Source organism: Polypterus senegalus, chromosome 16 (genome assembly GCF_016835505.1).
Source record: "Polypterus senegalus isolate Bchr_013 chromosome 16, ASM1683550v1, whole genome shotgun sequence".
NCBI lineage: Eukaryota > Metazoa > Chordata > Cladistia > Polypteriformes > Polypteridae > Polypterus > Polypterus senegalus.
Genome location: NC_053169.1, coordinates 41,951,534 through 41,974,395, shown reverse-complemented (window position 1 = coordinate 41,974,395; position 22,862 = coordinate 41,951,534). Strand labels below are relative to the sequence as shown.

Below are 22,862 nucleotides of genomic sequence, written 5' to 3'. Positions count from 1 at the left end.
CAGCATTGCTAACTACTGTACCACTAAACCATGCCAGATTATATTACAGTAATACTAAATCCAGTTTGGACTGTTCATCTCAGTTTTTACTGCGCTGGCTAGTTTCCTTTAAAAACATACATCAAGATGAGTTTTTTGTTGAAACAACATTTTCAACATCAAAATAATTTGCAGAAGTAATTAATAAGGAAAACAAAATGTTAGGTTATATTGTAAAAAATATTGAATATAAATCAAGAGATGTTATGCTCAGACTATAATGCACGAGTGATACGGCATCTGGAGCATTGTGCTGTTCTGGTCACCACGCTGTGAGAAAGACATAGCAGCACTTGAAGCTGTGCAGAAGAGTGCAACCAGATGCATCCAGTAATGATGTAGACAACTGTCATAAATACAGTGCTCAGGCGTTGCTTACGTATAAGTAAGTCTTTTAAGTGTTTGGAATTACACTTTTGTGCCTTTAGTTTAAGGTCCATTGGAAAACAATCAAAAGGTCTCACCTTCCTTCTGAAATCTGGAAAGAAAAATACACCTGTCATATACCTCGTGATTCCACAGAGAGCAAAATTCATTAAACTTTTTTTATTATCAGTTCCAGATCATTGTGATGAGCTCTCTTGATGAAAGTAAACATATTACACACCTCAATTGCATATAAACTTTAGTTGCTCCCACTTGGTCTGTTGCTCTGATAGTGAAGAGATACATCCATCAAGATGTAAAGCGGGGGACAGTTTAATAGCATTGATGCTTATACTCAGAAGCTTCTACACTTCTGGCAACTTGTAAAAGTTACCAAACTATACAAAAATGCTCCAGTTTAGTTAACATTTCTTTCTTTACTGCCATCCTTCGGTTGTCTGCCGTAAACACCACAACCAACCCCCAGCACTATCTTTATGACATCTGTCTACATTATTACACATCCCAAGACTTACACTCTGATAGACTCTGAGAATTAAATCTGTTTAGCCTTGAGTAGAGAGACAGTGACGTATTTAGCAACTTACAACAGTTTAAGGTTACATTTCTTTTCTTTCTCCAATTACAGAATATGCAGGTGAGGTGACGTACTCATGGTCACACAATGTCAGTAGCAGGACGTGAACCCACAGTCTCAGGATTTGTGGTCCAAAGCTTTCGACCACACACCACACCATCTGCCCCAGAGGCAACACTGGGACTTAACACAGGTCTTCAAAATCCACAAAGGCATTGATAAAATAGAGCCAGCAGAACTCTTTTAACTTTAAGGGTGAATCACATACTTAAAGCCACCAGTGTAAATTAAGACTTAGTATATTTACGACTGAAACTAGGTAACACTTCTTTAAGCAAGAGTTGTGGGAATATGGAAAAAGGTGCTGAGCCATGACGTTGAAGCAGAAACCCTGACAACCCTTAAAAGGTGTCTGGATGAGGTATTCTGACAGCTTAGCTGTTAGCTTGGCAAATGAGCTGAATGGCCTGGTTTCATTTCGTTTGTCAAGCTTCTTATTTTTCTGTGTTTTACAATATAACTGGCATGACATGATACTTACATTTAACTATATTAATAATAGTAAAGTATTTAGCTTTCTAGTGTTTGATTTCATATTGGGCTTTTCCTATGTGGCAGGGAACTCAAACTCAACACCAACAAACAAGCCAACAGGAAATAACGAAATTGGCCTGTCAAGAAGACAGACTTCTACCTTTGGAGCCCAACCCATGCTTTGCACTTTTTGAAAAATTTCATTTCTACTTTCTTATATGCAAGTACAGAAAACTAGCCTCCCTTTATAAAACTCTTTACTATTGGTCAATATCTGAAGGGAAGGATGAGCCGCGCATTATGATTGGCCGGGGGCCGGCCCGTGCTGTCGTGTGCCTGTGAGTGGATGTGTGTGTATGTCTCCATCAGAGTCAATGGCTCCTCCTGCCAGAAAGAGACGGAGCGGAGTGAGAGGAGTGTAGGGGGGATCTTTAACAACAACAACAAAATTAACACCGATAAAATAACCAAACCCCGGCACCGTGGACGGGGGGGGAGGGAGTTTTTTTTTTTTTGTTTTCTTTTTTTGCACTGGGGGGGATTATTTTTTTAGGGGTTTGGACTATTGGTTTGCTGGCGCAAGAATTTAAGAGGACGGAGGGCTCCATCTATTTATTTTTCAAATAATAAACTCCCCAAATGAACTCCGTCAGAGCAGCGAACAGAAGACACAGGCGAGTGTCGAGGCCGCGCCCGGTACAGCCCGAGAGAAACAACGGAGAAAGAGGTAAGAAACGCCATTTATATGTTAAAAACTAAAACGAAATAGCAGGTCTGTGTCGTCTGTCGGAGTAAGGAATCCCAAGGAAAGGAAGGGAGGCTGGTGGAGAGGGGGGTTGTGGGTGGGAGCAAGGCCTGTGGCATCGAATGAGGCGTAGGGCAAGAGAGAAGTGTTGCCGAGTAGCGAGAGAGCGACAAAGCTCGGTACGCTGTTGTCGGGAAAGTCCGTGGCTTCGTGATCTGTGGCTCGTCTGGTTAGGCCGCGCTTTGTTTGCTTTAGCTTGTTACAAAAATCTCTTCATAAGAACAATTATTCATTTTTGTTCTCCAGTGATTATTTTATTAGAGGCAATTTGAGCAGACTGCGTATCAAGTTCTAGGCAGATCACATCTAACTCCTTTTTTTGTTTCTGTTCAAACAAAGCCACACATTTTTAATCAGGAGACATAAATATATCCGGAACACAGCCTTTTGATCATTGTGTCGAAATGAACATTTTACACATAACTGTAATAACTTTTAAGAGAGAGTTGGTGTAATATTTAGCTGTCTCTTAAAATAATCATAAATAAGATCCAGTCTGGAAATGGTCTCCTAGAAAGGCGTGAGAACTGCGCGTTTGTTACGCAGTTCGGTTAAAGTAAGATTCGTTACATAGATGCCGGCAAATACAGGATCGTTAATGATCACGCTTGTATTAAGACACATCTTCAAACACTCATGAAAATTAGAAATGTTGATTCTTAGCCTGGCGATTATCTCTGCTCCCTACCAAAATCAGCCCTATCTCCTTTCTCACGTACACAATCGAAGAAAGGTGGATATAGTTTTATGCGTATACTCGGCTGTCATTTTTTATTTATACGTTGTTTTTGTGGGTGTGAATTTAGCCGTCGTCTTAAATATTGGCATAAATGCCCTTTCAATTGAATCTGGGGTGCTACATTCCTAAGATCACAAGCTTTATGGGCACAGTGAACGTTCACAGTGGTTCTGACTTAGCCAGCTTAGTTCTGTTCTGTATGTAGTTACATTGATTTGCCAACCTTCGAATTAACACAATTTTATGATGATGTGACATGCAAAGGATTCCTTATACATATTCTTGAAATGTGTCAAAACAAAATATCTATGTTCAGTTTTTTGTTTTTTTTTGTGTGTGTGTATATATGTATGTATATATATTTCTCAGTGTGTTGTAATCAATTCAGTTAATGGCACATTTTATGCAAAATTCAAATTTTTTCACTCCCGGTTACAGAAATGTTTTGCCACAGTGTGCAGCATAAAGAATGGTAGAGTTCTTCATTGCAAACTGATCAAGGGATTTGTCACAGAAAATAAGAGTGAAAATAATTTTAGTATTGTGTTTCTGTTATGTAAATTTTAAAAAAAATGTTTACTTTTTTTATCCTAAAATTTGTAACAGTATTACCACGGTTATTTCCAATATACACTTGGAATTCTGGGAGAATCTGTTTTAAAGCAGTTTCCATTTCCGTGTAAAACGAAAAAAAAGCACATTTGACAGTCCATTTCAGATTTGCTAATTTTGACTACAGATGTTTTGTCTGCTCATATTAATTTAATTTTAACAGCATAATATTATAGCTATTCAATCAATATATTAAATACATACACTGCTCTGCTTTGCAGTGGAGTGCAACTATATATATATATATATATATATATATATATATATATATATATATATAATATACATTTGTACATATATACGTGAGAATAATCCATCCAACTTCTAAACCCAATTTATCTTGAGCAGGGTCATGAGGCAGCTGGAGCCGTGTCCCAGAAAGCACAGGGCCCAAGGCATGGACAATTCCTGGACAGGGCACCAGCCCATCAGAGAGTGAGCACACAGACAAACATACACATTGCGGCAAATTTAGCATCGCCAGTTAATCTAACCTGCGTTTCTTTGGACTTTCGAGGAAAACCAGGGCATCCATAAGAAAACATGCAAACACTATTTTGCTTTAAATTCTTTTCAAGTCGACTTGGCTGTTTCTTCTGTGAATATTGTAAATATACTTAACCACTTTAAAGTTTATTTCTCCAAATATACAAGAGGAGCTGATATATGTACCGGTTTTTGAAGGCATAGAACAAACTTTTTTTTTTTTAAACAAAGACCTAATGCCCAGGTAAAGGTGCCAAACAGAGTAGAAATGCCACAGATGCAGCTGCAGACCGAAGCCCAGCTATGGCTATGCTAACATTGAAGGTGCAAGTTGGGACTACTGTGATAATACACGCATGTTGCTTTGCTTTGTCAATGTTTGTAAAAGTTAGATATTCTGGAAGTTGAAAGTTATTGCAGTTTTTTTCCCAAAGACAGTGTTTACTAATTTAATTTCTGGACATTGATCATTATTCACTACAAAAGTATTTAAAGCAATATATTCTGGTGTAGTGCTTGAAGTATGGGCTGCTTTTAAATTATAAAATTAAATGTGGTGTGTGAATATATATTGAATTAGACTTTCTTTATGTATGCAGTGAAAATTCTCCACTATTCAGTAATTCCTTAATCTTTTTTTTTAAGCAGCTATTTAAATGACAAAGAATCAGAAGCACCAAACATTTGTTTTAATGCAGTGATACTGCATGTTGAAATTTTCATATTTGAGGAGTATAAAAGGAGTATATGAAGATTTTTAAAAGAGTATAAGCATACTCCATTTCTAGTTGTCTTACAACATAGACTACAATTTACGAAACATTTATAAGGCTTTTCTTATGCATATGGCGAAAATGAACATTTCTATTAGTCTCTTCCCTCCCATCTGAACTGGTATAACATAGTATCATATTCAGGCTATTTTGAATTTGCTGGGGACGTTTTAAAATTAAAAACATTAAACATCTTTGCCTTTACATTAACTGTTGTAATTAGCATTTACGTATACTTTAATGATGTGGCAGAACCATTCTTTTCTAAATAGGTAGATTGTATAGTTGAAGTTCCAGGACCTGAATTTCTTGTGTGTGAACATATATTGTACCCATCTTGCAAGTAGTTGTACTTTGTAGGTTTTTCTCCATAGGCTGTCCCTGCATCATTATGATTTCAGGGCATAATGTAAAGATGTGTCCAATCCTTATTAGTCACAAGGCAAAGAATATAGTGAACATACATATCATAGTATTGCATTTAGTTCAATTGATTAACAATGTGGTTTACATAAAATCCTCATGTAACCAGCCATCAGTATGGTATAAACTACAACTGAAATTCCTCACCATTTTTAAAAGAAATAGCTTTGTTTAGTATAAAGTACAATCCACATTCTGGAGGTGTTGCGCTTTACAAAGTTCAGTAGGATTGAGTTAGATTAATTTTATTATTTGTGTTTCAGTAATGACTAGCTGTTTATGTTATTTAAGAAGCAGGCATGTTTGAAGTAAATGGGTTTTTTTTTTCATTGTGACATCTTGCCAGTTCTAGACCTTTTGTTATCAAGTGAAGCTTTATGCAGTAGTTTTGTAAGAAATACTGTTTACATCTAATTCTTACAATTGTTGCCATTGAGGCATTGAATGTATGTGAAACAAAATTCTTATTACATACACTGTACATGTCCACTTTATAGCAGATATAAGCCTGGGTGTTCTCCTCACCCTTTCTATACATATGTGATTCCCTTCCATTTAAGGGGTTTGATTACTGGTAGCTAACTTTCAGAAAAGTTGTTACTTTTCTTTGATACCACAAGTTAAATTTGTAGCGAATTTTTGTTTTTAGTTTTGTATTATTGTGTTTAATTTCAATTTATTAGGCATTTAGATAAGTTGTTCTCATTTCCAATATGTGCTAGAATACACAGGCTAGAAGGAGCTGTAACAGACTGAGAAGAAAAGGGAGGTAGAACTAGATGGATGCTTTTGTAGAAGATAATTCAGACCCCATAGTTGCTCTTAGGCTCAGGGTATTTGGTAATGCGCGTGTAGTAATAGTAGTATTCTTACGTGTACAATATACGGTATAATGAAACTCTTGCCTTCATATTAGACCAACATGTTGCTACTCCCTTGGCACCATGACGGACTAATTTTAGATTTTATAAAATCTTGTTTTATGTATTAACCTTTCAACAACATGTGAAAAAAAAACAGTAATATGTAAAGCACATGTGTCAAACTGTTTTATTCAAGGCCAAAAAAAAAAAAACGTTTATCAAATACGTCCGGAATATATAAATAAGCAACTATCGCCAAATTTTCTTTATGAACAAGACACACAGGTATGCATTTACTTATCCCAATAGTATATTCAGCCTCTTGTCTTTCTTTGACACTGTCTTCCCTTTTTATCGGATTTTCTTTTCTTGGACACTGCAGGTGTTGTGAAAATTAATAGAAGCCATGGGACTGAAATCAGCATTGAGTGAAACATTTCTGCAGTGTATAAAGTCAAATGAGAGTGGCACTCTCTAGACACATATGAGAATTTGTAACTAAAGTACCCTATCTCTATTTACACCTGAACATTTAACAATTGGGTGGCACTTGTCCACATTTATATAAAAAAAAAAAACACCCTGGTGATTGATCATACAAATTACTCTTGTAGTTGGTTAGAAATGAATAGTGATCACATTTAACAAGAGTTGAAATGCATTTTCTGTCCACATGTAACAGTTAAGTCAACCAAGCTGTGGAAAGGTTGCTAGCCTTGATACCTGTGCAGCTTTAAAAAGTGAGTAAAGTGAAGTCGAGCTACCATCTCATTTATGAGACTGTCATATCCTTGACAGCATGCTAAAATGCTACATTTCGTAATGCCAATGTGGCATATCACCATCTTTTCACTTTTTCTTTTTTGTCATTTTAAACAGCCAGTTTCTATTCAAACTATAGGTTTGTAGCTGCAATGTACTGTGCAGACAGAAAAGAGTAGACATCTGTGTACAGATCAAAATCTGTATATGGAATGCGTGTTAAAGGGCATGTTTGAGAAGTCTAATAACCATCGTAGGCTCTATGTAACATGTTTTCAGTACTGATGAAATAGGCTGTTTTAAAAATTTCCCTGGCTCATGTGCCTTACGTTTGTCACCCCTGATCTAGAGGGTAAATTCCTAAGCCATAGGTTAGGGTCATCAAATAGATTTGACTTAGGGTCATATTCTTGTAGTGGAAACAATTTTTGGACCAGACCCTACTGACCCCATCCACACGTCTCACACACTTTAACAGACACACTTCCTCTTTTACTTGTGGATTCTCTGATGTAGTCACCCACTCATTCATTCTCTTCACACCCACGCTTTAAGTCTACACAAGACATGAATCGAGGGATTTCATAATAGCATGATATGATCATCAAAGGCCACCTTTTTTATTTTTTTTGAATGTTACAAGTACTAAATTTATTCACTGGTATTTTCCATTCAGTAACAACAAAATAATTAAAATCAATGTTAAAAAAAATAAAAATTCAAATGTTATCATAGCAGTGCTACATAAATTAGTGAATACCAAGATCAGTCAGGCCATTTTCATTTACGCAAACTCATTTAAACTGCTATTGTAACACACTTTTGTTTGTCACAAGTTTGATAAAGTGATGTTGTGATTGTTTTGACATATACATATATTTGTATCAGTTTCTGGAGGAGACGTTAGCTGGGACAGTAATACGATATTTCATTTCCAAGTCACATTCAGATTTCACAGACTCGTGATGCCTTATTGTTCTCTTTGCCTTTTTTTCACTATTTTGGACTGATCATACCTGTACTAACTACTCCTAGCTGGAGACTGCATCCCATTTCCTTTTGTATTTATTTTGGGTGTTACAATAATGAACATATTTTCGTTTCAAAACTCAAGTGGTAAACCGATTTAGTGTTTGCTGATTGATGTATGCTGTTTTAACAGCCTCGGGTAACCACAGTGTGTGTTTCTGCGATTATGTGTTTCTAGTGATGTAATGAATATTAATAATTAGAGTGGTCTGTCAGGGTTTAATGTTTGCAAACTTTGGAATGAACAGATGGAGCAGCTTTTTTTGTCACTTTTGTAGAATAGCCACAGGTAAAGGTAAGCTGGTTAAACAGACAAATGTAGCCATGTCCATTACATTCAGTTGAATACAAAACGTCCATTCCTTTTTGGGTCTTTGTGTGGTCTTTCATTAAGAAGCAATTGATTATGCTATTATCTGTAACTTCTCGCTGTTTACATCATTGTGCTCTCTAAGCAAATGTAAATAGTGACTTCAGCAGCTGTTGCAGCCTTGCGCCAAATTAAATTAATAAAAGTAAAAAACTGAAATATTACATTAAAGCAGTTATGCAGACCCTTTACACAGTACTTCATTGGAGCATTTTTGACATACTGGAGTCTTCTGTGATGCGACAAGGTTTGCAGATCTGTATTTAGGGATTTTCTGCCATTCTTTTCTGCAGATCCTCTCAAGCTCTGTCAGGTTGGATGGAGACCATCAGTGGACAGCTATTTTCAGGTCTCTTCAGTATTATATGATTTGATTTAAGTGCGTGCTATAGCAAAGCCACTCAAGGCCGTTCTGAGAGTTGTCCCTAAGCCACTTCATCTGCCAAGTCTGATGTCCAAAGGGCTCATTAAATATATCTCTGTACTTTACTCTGTTCAGCTTTCTTTCAACCCTGTCTAGTCTCCCAGTCCAGCCCAACAATTTGATGCTACCACTGCCATGTTACAGTGTTATATATACTGTACATTGCACATGTGATGAGCGAATTCCTGGTTTCACCAAGACATGATTCTGATCTTGGTTTAAGACCAGTGAAGCTTGTCTCTTCCAGTCAGAGAGTCCTTTAGGTGCCATTTTGCAACCTTGACACTGGTTCCTTGTTTTGCTTACTGGCAGATATTGTGGCAGAGTGATTAAAGGTTTGCCTTAAAACCCTGAAGTTATGGGCTTAAATCCTGCAACTGACACTGTGTGACAATGACCAAGTCACTTCACCTGCTTGTGTCCCACTTGAAAAAACAAAAGAAATGTAACCCAGTGTATCACCTTGGATAAAGATGTCAGCCCAATAATAAATAATTATCATAAAGAAGAGGCATCTGTCTGACCACTTTGTCATAAAACCCATAGCGTTGGAGTGTTGCAGTAATGATTGTTCTTCTGGAAGTTTCTCCCCTCTCCACACATAGTCTGCAGCCCAGTCTGAGTGGCCATCAGGTTCCTGGTCACCACTCTTACTATGGCCCTTCTCTTATGATTGCTCAGTGGGGCTAGGTAGATATCTCTAGGAAGAGTCATGGTTGTTCCAGATTTCTTCAAATTGAGAATTATGAAGATGAGTGTGCTCCTGGTAATAGAATTTTTTTTTTTGTAGCCTTCCTCGCATCTGGGTCTTGACACAGTCCTGTCTGTAAGCTCTCAAGGCAATTTTTTAACCTTGTGACATGAATTTTGCTTTGATGCATGTTGTCAAATGTGTGGGGCTGTCTATAGACCGGCGTGTGCCTTCCCTAGTCATGTCCTATGAATTGAATAGACCACAAGTGGTCTCCAAACAAGTGGTAGAAACATCTCAGTGATGAGCCATGTTTCATGTTTCATAGCAAGGGTCTGAATACACGTGTCAGTGTAATATTTCAGTTGTTTACTTTTAATAAATTTGCAAAAAAATCATGTTTGTGCTTTGTCATTCCACAGCATTAAGTCTTACATGATGTGGTGAGAAAATTAATTCATGTGGTTTTAGTACAAGACTGCAGTATAACAAAATTTGAAAAAATTTAAAAGGGTCTGATTTAACTATTTCTGAACTAATTCATAATGGGATGAATGTGATAGTAATGAAAGACTTTTGTTTTTGAAAGAGCCAGGGTCATTTTAAGTTTACACCGCAAGATTTATAAAAAAAAAAAAAAAAAAAATAGATGCAATACTTCCAATTGTGATGAAATTCAATTCCTGTATAATCATAGCTTAAAATTGGAATTATTTAATTTTATTCTAAAATGTCTGTCTCCTGTGCCTTGTATGTCTTGTTATCCTGAAACATAATTTGACATTTGCATATTCAACATAATTTTATTGTAACTGAAAATGTTTTGTAAGAGGAGAATGATGGAAAACTTATGCTGACTCATGGATCGTCAACTGATAAACCTTTCTATAAGGGCTTGGACTTGCTACCTTCTCTGTTTGAATTTGTTTAACTAGTAGGATCATAGGGACAACTTTCATTGGAGTAGAATGGTTGAAATTCAGTGTGAGACTTTGGGAATTGCATCTATTTAAACATTCTTCGTGGTTTAACTTACTTTAGCTTGAAGTAAGGCTCTGCAAAGTCTTAAATGTTCACATTGCCATTTGAAAATATCGCTATACAACACCATCGTTGAAGGGAAGTGTTTCAGTGATAGAGAGATGCTTGTGGATTATGAATAATTAGCAGCTCTACCCATGTACCATGGAATTTGTCAACACTGGACGAATAGGATGGAATGCATTCGTTTTAGCTTTGGGCACAGTAGTTTTGATGTCTCAGAGATTGCTGTACCTTAGTACATGTAGGGGTAATGCTATTACGATGATTTAAAGGTGATTTGCTTCAAGTACATTTAAAATTGCTACAAATAATGATGCTGTATTGGCCTGAAACTCTAAAATTAGATGTGCCTCATCAAATGGATTTGAATGAATTTCTTCTAGCAGGAAACTAGATTTTTTTTTTTTTTATATATATATAAAGAAACCGGAAGTTGCTAATTACTTTTACTTGCTCAAACATAATGGTCACATTTGTTCTTTCTATCATCTTCTGAACAAAAAAAGCAACTTGGTACGTGTTATAAAAAAAGAAAATTGTGCTTGTGTTTGTTCGTGGCTTGTCTATAGCATTTATTTAGCCTTTTCTTATAACGTGTGTAAATGATATGCTGCATAATGTGTTTAAAGCAGAGTGCTGATTGGTTTCGTGAGCTTGCAATATATGTACAATGTAAGGTACACCAGTTTATTTCAGATGTATTGTTTCGCAAACACCGTACAATTTCATTTTTATTGTAGCGACCTTCCATGTGGGCAGAGGAGAAAGGAGGACCTTACTTTCTTTCAGCGGTTTAAATTTGTATAGGCTGAAGTCTGTTGGCCACTGACCTTCATACTGGCTGGTGCCAAAAACAAATGCTGAGTCAGCCACTTAAGCTTGTAGATGTGCCACTTCACAGCCGAGAAACTGCAGTATCTGCCAGTGCTTGAAGTGGAACCAAAATACTAGCAGTACTCTGTTTAGTCAGCATCTTGTTCCTTCTCCCAACTTACTACTTTTACATGATGGGATAGGAGGCTCCCTTTTGGAGATTGGAGCACCTGTAAATATTAGTATATAATATTAAAAATGTGTGTGGTGGGGTCCCCTTGAAGCTTTGAGCGCCACCCCACTTCAAACGCTCAGAGTCTGTGACCACCACAGCAGAGTGGTGCTATAGATGCACCTGAGCTCTTACCATTCAAACTTTGTGCATGATCCACTGATCAGGCTGCCTTTTCAACTACATTCCACTTTTGCTAAATTACATATAGCTAAGCAAAGGAGTTTCAAGCGCCTCTTGCTGTGAATATGAATGCCTGACAGCTTTCTTGTGATGTACGCAAGGAAAAAAAAATTGATGGCTGCAGTTTGGCACTGCGAGAAAAGTTTTGCAAATGTTTGAAGCCAGCCAGTTGACGGTGTTTATTTACATCGATGGTGCATCTAGCGAATAGGTGATGAATAATATATTCGACCATTGGATCAGCCTTAGCAGGAATATCACAGTGCTTGAGAGGTTGGGAGCATGCACTGATACAGTCACACTGCTATTTTAAGGCAAAAAATAATAATTATTGCTACTTTCATGCTACTATGGTATTTAGCTTGCAAATTAAAGTACATGATTAGAGCTTACTATGACAGTGCAATGATATAACCAATCAGCTGTGAGATGCTGTTGTTTTAATCTATACCAATAAAAGGCAAAGCCCTCACAGACTGACTCACTCACTCACCACTAATTCTCCAACTTCCCGTGTAGGTAGAAGGCTGAAATTCAGCAGGCTCATTCCTTACAGCTTACTTACAAAAGTTGGGCAGGTTTCATTTCGAAATTCTACGCGTAATGGTCATAACTGGAACCTATTTTTCTCCATATACTGTAACGGACTTTAGCTCGATGGCCGTGGGGGGCGGAGTTGCGTGTCACATCATCATGCCTCCCACATAATCACGTGAACTGACTGTGAACGCAGTACGTAGAAAACGAGGAAGAGCTCCAAAGAGCACTGAAGAAAAACGCATACAAGCTTATTCATAAGTGCAGCTACTGCGGAAACAAAGCACGGTGTAAACCGTAAGTTTAAATTAAGATTATGGACACGCTCCCATGGCCGTTAATGAGAAGACACAAGGTATAAACGAGACTTTAGATCACTTTGTAACGGAGTTAAAATTGCTGTAGCGAGAAACTTTTAAGTGCCGGGTCTTAGCTAACATCAAATAAAGCCGTGGACATCGCAACATCACACGAGAGCAGCTCATGTGAATTGACTGAACGCAGTACGAGTGATCACTTCCATGCATCAAACCTGTTCAAAAAATGCATTACACAATTGACAAGGTAGGAAAAGAATATGCTCTGAGCTGAGCTCCACAGCTAACGCTGTCTTGCGGAAGCAACTTCGTCACGCTGCCACCAAATACTCACAGAAAAATCCACAAGTTAATACACACGCTGTCTCTAGAGTTTCTCCACACTCAATGTATTTCTCGCATCCCCGTTATACCCTCTGATCTCCCATTTCAATTCAAATACCTCCAATTTCCAGTAAGGCTCTGCTTCGCGATGACGAGTAATAAGTCTCAGGGACAGACCCTACAAAAGGTTGCCATTGATTTCAGGCAAGATTGCTTTTCTCCTGAACTATACGTTGCGTTCTCAAGAGTGAGCTCGCACAGCTTCGTCATATTACAACCGGAGTACTGAACTGACAACGTGCTATATAAAGAGAACTATTACAATCGTAATAAACGAACAATAAAACAGCGGAAAACCTGTGGATTAAATAAAAATGCAGCTTACTTGGCGAATCAAGTAAAAAGGATGGCCTTATATGTTGTTCGTTTATAAAACAGAGGAGAAGCTGTGTAAAGGCTGCTTCACAAAAAACCAGCGGAGCGCCAGCTAAAGAAGGGAATCAATAAATATCTATAATCGTAATAAATGAACAAAAAATAGCGTACAAGCCGCGGATTAAATAAAGGAAATGGGTACCTGAACAGTAAAGTAAGTCTCAAATAGCTACACAATAACTATAGCAATCGTAATAAACGTATGTATGTATATGTACAGTGGTGTGAAAAACTATTTGCCCCATTCCTGATTTCTTATTCTTTTGCATGTTTGTCACACACAATGTTTCTGATCATCAAACACATTTAACCATTAGTCAAATATAACACAAGTAAACACAAAATGCAGTTTTTAAATGATGGTTTTTATTATTTAGGGAGAAAAAAAATCCAAACCTACATGGCCCTGTGTGAAAAAGTAATTACCCCCTTGTTAAAAAATAACCTAACTGTGGTGTATCACACCTGAGTTCAATTTCCGTAGCCTGATTACTGCCACACCTGTTTGAATCAAGAAATCACTTAAATAGGAGCTGCCTGACACAGAGAAGTAGACCAAAAGCACCTCAAAAGCTAGACATCATGCCAAGATCTAAAGAAATTCAGGAACAAATGAGAACAGAAGTAATTGAGATCTGTCAGTCTGGTAAAGGTTATAAAGCCATTTCTAAAGCTTTGGGACTCCAGCGAACCACAGTGAGAGCCATTATCCACAAATGGCAAAAACAAGGAACAGTGGTGAACCTTCCCAGGAGTAGCCGGCCGACCAAAATTACCCCAAGAGCGCAGAGACGACTCATCCGAGAGGTCACAAAAGACCCCAGGACAACGTCTAAAGAACTGCAGGCCTCACTTGCCTCAATTAAGGTCAGTGTTCACGACTCCACCATAAGAAAGAGACTGGGCAAAAATGGCCTGCATGGCAGATTTCCAAGACGCAAACCACTGTTAAGCAAAAAGAACATTAGGGCTTGTCTCAGTTTTGCTAAGAAACATTCTCAATGATTGCCAAGACTTTTGGGAAAATACCTTGTGGACTAATGAGACAAAAGTTAACTTTTTGGAAGGCAAATGTCCCGTTACATCTGGCGTAAAAGGAACACAGCATTTCAGAAAAAGAACATCATACCAACAGTAAAATATGGTGGTGGTAGTGTGATGGTCTGGGGTTGTTTTGCTGCTTCAGGACCTGGAAGGCTTGCTGTGATAGATGAAACCATGAATTCTACTGTCTACCAAAAAATCCTGAAGGAGAATGTCCAGCCATCTGTTCGTCAACTCAAGCTGAAGCGATCTTGGGTGCTGCAACAGGACAATGACCCAAAACACACCAGCAAATCCACCTCTGAATGGCTGAAGAAAAACAAAATGAAGACTTTGGAGTGGTCTAGTCAAAGTCCTGACCTGAATCCAATTGAGATGCTATGGCATGACCTTAAAAAGGCGGTTCATGCTAGAAAACCCTCAAATAAAGCTGAATTACAACAATTCTGCAAAGATGAGTGGGCTAAAATTCCTCCAGAGCGCTGTAAAAGACTCATTGCAAGTTATCGCAAACGCTTGATTACAGTTATTGCTGCTAAGGGTGGCCCAACCAGTTATTAGGTTCAGGGGGCAATTACTTTTTCACACAGGGCCATGTAGGTTTGGCTTTTTTTTCTCCCTAAATAATGAAAACCATCATTTTAAAAACTGCATTTTGTGTTTACTTGTTATATTTGACTAATGGTTAAATGTGTTTGATGATCAGAAACATTTTGTGTGACAAACATGCAAAAGAATAAGAAATCAGGAAGGGGGCAAATAGTTTTTCACACCACTGTATGTGTGTGTGTATATAAACTGCTCAAAAAATTTTAAAGGAACACTTTGAAAACACATCAGATCTCAATGGGAAAAAGAAATCCTCCTGGATATCTATACTGATATAGACTGGGTAATGTGTTAGGAACGAAAGGATGCCACATCGTTTGATGGAAATGCAAATGATCAACCTACAGAGCCCTGAATTCAAAGACACCCCAAAAATTAGAGTGAAAAAATTATGTGGCAGGCTAGTCCATTTTGCCAAAATTTAATTGCAGCAACTCAAAATTGTATGCAGTACTTTGTATGGCCCCTGTGTTCTTATATACATGCCTGACAACATGCATGCTTCTAATGAGATGACAGATGATGTTGTGGGGGATCTCCTCCCAGATCTGGACCAGGGCATCACTGAGCTCCTGGACAGTCTGAGGTGCAACCTGGTGGCATTGGATGGACCAAAACATAATGTCCCAGAGGTGTTCTATTGGATTTAGGTCAGGAAAGTGTGGTGGCCAGTCAATGGTATCAATTCCTTCATCCTCCAGGAACTGCCTGCATACTCTCACCACATGAGGCCAGGAATTGTCGTGCACCAGGAGCCACTGTACCAGCATAGGGTCTGACAATGGGTCCAAGGATTTCATCCTGATACCTAATGGCAGCCAAGGTGCCTTTGTCAAGCCTGTAGTGGTCTGTGTGACCCTCCATGGATATGCCTCCCCAGACAATCATTAACCCACCACCAAACTGCTCATGCTGAATGATGTTACAGGCAGCATAATGTTCTCCATGGCTTCTCCAGACCCTTTCACTTCTGTCACGTGCTCAGGGTGAACCTGCTCTCATCTGTAAAGCACAGGGCACCAGTGGTGCATCTGCCAATTCTGGTATTCTATGGCGAATGCCAATCGAGCTGCATGCTGCTGGGCAGTGAGCTCAGGGCCCATTAGAGGACATGGGGCCCTTGGGTCACCCTCATGAAGTCTTTCTGGTTGTTTGGTCAGAGACATTCACACCAGTGGCCTGCTGGAGGTCATTTTATAGGGCTCTGGCAGTGCTCATCCTGTTCCTCCTTGCCCAAAGGAGCAGATACTGGTCCTGCTGATGGGTTATGGACCTTCTATGGCCCTCTCCAGCTCTCCTAGAGTAACTGCTTGTCTCCTAGAATCTCCTCCATGCCCTTGAGACTGTGCAGGGAGACACAGCAAACCTTCTGGCAATGACACGTATTGATGTGCCATCCTGGAGAAGTTGGACTACCTGTGCAACCTCTGTAGGGTCCAGGTATCGCTTCATGCTACCAGTAGTGACACTGACTGTAGCCAAATGCAAAACTAGTGAAGAAACAGTCAGAAAAGATGAGGAGGGAAAAATGTCAGTGGCCTCCACCTGTTAAACCATTCCTGTTTTGGGGGTCATCTCATTGTTGGCCCTCTAGTGCATCTGTTGTTAATTTCATTAACACCACAGCAGCTGAAACTGATTAACAACCCCTCTGCTACTTAACTGACCAGATTAATATCCCATAAGTTTCATTGACTTTATGCTATACTCTGATTAAAAAGTGTTTCTTTAATTCTTTTGAGCAGTATATATATATATATATATACTAGGAAAATACCCGCGCTTCGCGGTGAAGTACTGCATTCAAATTTTTATTAAGAAGAAAATTAAACCTTTTTAAACTGTGGGACAATATGCCAATAATTATTTAAGGATCTCTTTGTATACCATGTTGTCAGTTCGGCCCGCCGGTTGTAACATGACCAAGCTGTGTGCTGAGCTTACTCTTAAGCATGTAACTTACAGTTGGCCATGTGAACAGTAATCTTGTCTCAAATCTCACAGCTTGGATTGCTGCTGTCATAATCGGTTTGAGTTTCATGGTTTGTTTCAATTACGACCGTATTTGCAGGATTTGTTGTGTTGAAGTGACATTAGGAATCTGTCAAGCGTTGTAAGCACACAACCGGTTTCATCGATTAAATCACATCCAGCTTTTGAGAGTTTAAACATTCATAAACATCAAAGTGTCCACTACTGAAATCGTCACCTGTGAATCTAAGATGTTTAAGAGGCATTGGCGGTTGTCGAAAGGTGTAAAATATTTGGCCATTTCGGTACACTTGAAAGCGACAACCGAACAATTCAGCGGCAGCCATCAACTCACATGCAGAACCGTAGGTGAAGGGCTTAAGCATTTCACTCTTCTAGTGCTCCTGTGTAGTATAATTATCTCCTGTTCCGTTATCAGTCCACACCTTGAACCTGTCCCAGTCATTCAATACATAAGACACAATGTTCCTCCGGATATCAAGAGTGAGCCTGATATGGCCGTGCAATATGTAACAAAGAGAATGGAAAAAAGGTAGGTGGTATCTCCGGGCATGGAAACCACTCGGTAAGTGACAGTTCTTTGATCGATAGAATTTCTTGAAGATGGGCCCATAAGTAACAAAGACTGTTGAAAAGTTCAATATGATGGCCGACAGTGGCATCATACTACCGAAATAGGTACGTACATTGGTTTCAGTTAGTGGAGGGAAGCCGCCTACCAGATTTCGAGAAGATGGGGCCATAAATAAGAAAGTTCAACATGGCGGACGTTATTGACCGTTATGACCATTACGCGTAGAATTTCGAAATGAAACCTGCTTAACTGTTTTTTAAGTAAGTTGTAAGGAATGGGCCTGCCAAATTTCAGCCTTCTACCTACACGGGAAGTTGGAGAATTAGTGACGTTTGGAAAATTCAATATGGCGGCTGACAGTGGCGTCATACCACCGAAACAAGTACGTACATCGGTTTCGGTTAGCGCAGGGAAGCCGCCTACCAAATTTCGTGAAGATGGGGCCATGAATAAGAAAGTTCAATATGGCGGACGTTGTTGACCGTTATGACCGTTACGCGTAGAATTTCGAAATGAAACCTGCTTAACTTTTGTAAGTAAGCTGTAAGGAATGGGCCTGCCAAATTTCAGCCTTCTACCTACACGGGAAGTTGGAGAATTAGTGACGTGTGGAAAATTCAATATGGCGGCCGACAATGGCGTCATACCATTCTACGTAATTCCACGCGTAATGGTCATAACAGTCAACAATGTCCGCCATGTTGAACTTTCTTATTTATGGCCCCATCTTCTCGAAATTTGGTAGGCGGCTTCCCTGCACTAACCAAAACCATTGTATGTACTTATTTCGGCGGTATGATGCCACTGTTGGCTGCCATATTGAACTTTTCAACAGTTTTTGTTACTTATGGGCCCATCTTCAAGAAATTTGATACACGGGTTCCCAATGCTAACTGAATCCTACTTACGTACCATAGCCTGCACCTCGGTCACCGTGTGAGGTGGCATTGAGTCCCCCATCCAAACGCCTCCCACGTTGTTGGCTGCCTTCCAAATAAGAACGTCCGTCACTCCGGTCTCTACATTCCCTTCCTTGCTTCGCCTCGGGATTCACGTCTCCCTACTGATAACTACAGCGTTTTTGTTTAATCCACAGCTTCTCTGCTGTTTTATTGTTTGTTTATTACAATTATAGTTATTATATAGGTATTTTACACTTACTTTACATTGCTCGGGTACCCATTTCTTTTATCATTCCAACCCCCTTTACCATGTTTATCAAGATGATCACCATCGATCAAAGAACTGTCACTTACCGAGTGGTTTCCATGCCTGGAGATAGCACCTACCTTTTCCATTCTCTTTGTTACATATTGCACGGCCATATCAGGCTCACTCTTGATATCTGGAGGAACATTCTGTCTTATGTATTGAATGACTGGGACAGGTTCAAGGTGTGGACTGATGACGGCACAGGAGATAATTATACTACACAGGAGCACTAGAAGAGTGTATATATATATGTGTATATTTTTCTGTATTTAAGTGAATATATGTAGATATGTGTATATGTAGATATGTATATATGTTTATATGTATTTATGTATGTGTGTGTGTGTGTGTGTGTGTGTGTATATGTAATATATGACTGCAACACTTATAACAGTGACAAAATAATTACATTGACAATCATGTTAAGTTATTTTTAAAATGTTTCCTTTTTCTTAACTTCTTTAACACACTACTTCTCCGCTGCGAAGCGCAGGTACTTTGCTAGTGTATAATATGCATTTTACCTTGCATACACAGTTCACATTCATAGGTACATCCACAGCTCTGCATGTAGGACTGTGGGATGTGGAAGGACTGGCAGCGCTAGCAATGGCTGTAGCAAGTTAACACTGAGGCAAGACTCAAGAAATGTGGCTATTTAGTTTTTCTACACTGGCGATGAAAGGAGCTGCTCCATTTGTTAACACTGAAGTAAAATTTATTTAGTGTTTCAAAGCTTCAAAGCACAGTGCACATCTCCCTGTTAATACAAAATGTACTATTTTAGCAGAAGCACATGATTAGCAGGACAAACAAAACTGCATACATCAGTGCTAAATACAAATTTGGGAACACTGAATTTGTGTTATTTGGTTTTTAAAGACAAACTAATGTTCTTTAGTATAACCCAAAAGTAAAGCACACACCATATATTTAAATGGTATGTTGAAAGCTGTTATGCTGTCTTAGTTATCTATATACAGTTAACAACAACCCAAATTTTTATATTCTGGCTTTGCCACCTCCAGCTCTGTCTCCTGCTTTCTGGTCAGTGCCACCGTCTCCAACCAATATAACATAGCTGGTGTCACTACCGTCCTGTAGACCTTCCCTTTCACTCTTGCTGATACATGTCTGTCAGAAGTTACTCCTGACACTCTTCGCCCATTCCACCCCGCCAGCTCTACTCCCAGCATCCTCACCCTCTCATTTACACATATGTATTCTGTCTTGTTCCTACTGACCTTCATTCCTCTCCTCTCTAGAGCATATCTCCACCTCTCCAGGGTCTCCTCAACCTGCTCCCTATTATTGCTACAGATCACAATGTCATCAACAAACCTCATAGTCCACGGGGACTCCTGTCTAATCTCATCTGTCAACCTTTCCATCACCATTGCAAATAAGAAATGGCTCAGAGCCGATCCCAGATGTAATCCGACCTCCAACTTGAATGCATCCATCACTCCTACCGCAGATCTCACCACCGTCACACTTCCCTCGTACATATCCTGTACAACTCTTATGTACTTCTCTGCCACTCCCGACTTCCTCATACAATACCACAGCTCCTGTCGAGGCACCCTGTCATATGCCTTCTCCAGGTCCACAAAGACGCAATGAAACTCCTTCTGGGCTTCTCTAAATTCTCCATCAACATCCTCAGAGCAACTGTCACATCTGTGGTGCTCTTTCTTGGTATGAAACCATACTGTTGCTCAGTAATCATCACTTCTCTTCCTAACTCTTTAAGGGCTGAATATTTTTTCCAAAAAAACACAGTTTCGGAAAAGCAGTGGTTTCACACAGAAATCAGCATGAAATGTCCGTTGTTGCATGCTGTGGCTGCCAGTTTGCCAAGAATGTGAGGCAGGCTTACTGCCAGGCTGTCTTCGTGTGGCTGGGACAGCAGCGGGTAGCGGTCATGGTCGCAGTGCATTGCAGTCTGGTTTCTACCTCATATCATTAAGTGGCAGTCCTCCCTGGCAAACATTGTCAGTTCCTCGATTAGCTGGGGACCAATCAGCTGAAGCTGTTACCTCACATTTGTTTTGATCACTTGTATCAAAATCGGAGTTCGACAAGTCATAGTCTAGTTCAGAAATAATAGGCAAAACGTCGTCCTCGGAGTATTCTGCTTTACGCTTCTGCTTTGATCTCTCACCAGGTGTCTGTCAGGGCCATTTTTGTCGTTGTTTGTGCCTTGCTACTCATGGTGCAGGAAACCTCGGACAAAAGCAACAAAGCTAACTTTCTTTCTAGGAATGAGACTCCAACTAAAACATAACGGTTGGTTTTGTCACAGTTGATCCTCATCGTCAACTACTCCTTTTGACAAAAGTCGACATCAGCCCTGAAAGAGTTAATGTAGCTTCCACTACTCTTTCCTATAACTTCATTCTGTGGCTCATCAATTGTATTCCCCTGTAGTTACTACAGCTCTGCACATCCCCTTTATTCTTAAAAATCGGTACCAGTGCACTTCTTCTCCACTCCTCAGGCATCCTGTCACTTTCCAAGATTCCATTAAACAATCTGGTTAAAAACTACACTGCCATCTCTCCTAAACACCTCCATGCTTCCACAGGTACGTCATCTGGCCCAACGGCCTTCCCATTCTTCATTCTCTTCATAGTTGTCCTTACTTCCTCCTTGCTAATCCATTGCACTTTCTGATTCACTGCCTCCATATCATCCAACCTTCTCTCTCTCATTCTCTTCATCAGCCTCTCAAAGTACTCTTTCCATCTGCTCAACACACTCTCCTCACTTGTGAGTATGTTTCCATCTTTATCCTTTATTACCCTAACCTGCTGCACATCTTTCCCAGATCAGTCCTTTTCTCCCTCCTTAGTCTCCAGCCTCTCATACAACTCATCATACGTCTTTTCTTTAGCCTTTCTTCACCTTGCGCCTTATCTCCTTGTACTCTCGTCTACTTTCTGCATCTCTCTGGCTATCCCACTTCTTCTTCACCATCCTCTTCCTCTGTATACTTTCCTGCACTTCCCCATTCCACCACCAGCTATCCTTTTCCTCCTTCCTCTGTCCAGATGTCACACCAAGCACCCTTCTTGCTGTCAGTCTTACTACTTCTGCTGCAGTTGCCCAACTGTCTGGTAATTCTTCACTGCCACCCAGTGCCTGTCTTATCTCCTCCCTAAATTCAACCTTGCAGTCTTCCATTTTGAACTTCTCCTATTTGATCCTTGGTTCTGCCCTCCCTCTCCTCCTGTTCTTGATCTCCAATATCATCCTACAGACCATCAACCTATGCTGCCTGTCTACACTTTCCCCTGCCACCACTTTGCAGTGTTCAATCTCCTTCAGATTGACTCTCCTGTATAGGATTTAATCTACCTGTGTGCATCTTCCTCCACTCTTTTACGTCACCCTATGTTCCTCCTTCTTCTTAAAATACGTATTCACAACAGCCATGCCCATCCTTTTTGCAGAATCCACTGTCCTCTGACCTTTTTCATTTCTCTCCTTGACACCATACCCACCCATCACCTCCTCATCTCCTCTGTTCCCTTCACCAACATGTCCATTGAAATCCGCTCCAATCACCACTTTCTGTCCCTTAGGTACACTGTCCATCACCTCATCCACCTCACTCCAGTTGTCTTCTTTCTCATCCATCGAGCACCCAACTTGCGGGGCATATGTACTAGCAACATTCATCATCACACCTTCAGTTTCCAGCTTCATAATCATTACTTTGTCTGACACTCTTTTCACCTCCAAAACACTCTGGATGTACTGCTCCCTTAGAATAACCCCATCTCCATTTCTTCTTCTATCCACACCATGATAGAACAATTTGAATCCACCTCGAATCCACCTTGCCTTGCTCCCCTTCCATTTAGTCTCTTTTTCGCACAATGTATCAACCTTCTCTCCATCATATCGGCTAACTCTGTAACCTTACCAGTCATACTGCCAACATTCAAAGTTCCTACCCTCAATTCTGCTCTCTTTACATTTCCTCCTGCCTCCAGACATATCTCCCCCCTCTTCTTCTCCTTCGGC

The 22,862-nt window shown here is 39.6% G+C and overlaps 1 protein-coding gene across 1 annotated transcript in view; it reads left to right on the top strand.

Annotated features, from left to right (window-relative positions):
- Positions 1 to 1,904: 1,904 nt before the first annotated feature.
- Positions 1,905 to 22,862, top strand: part of fbxo11a (F-box protein 11a) — a 104,574-nt gene continuing 83,616 nt past the window's right edge. The window contains exon 1 of the mRNA XM_039738294.1: positions 1,905 to 2,264. Coding sequence (XP_039594228.1) covers positions 2,177 to 2,264 — 88 coding nt within the window. The 5' untranslated portion in view covers positions 1,905 to 2,176. The remainder of the gene's footprint in view (positions 2,265 to 22,862) is intronic.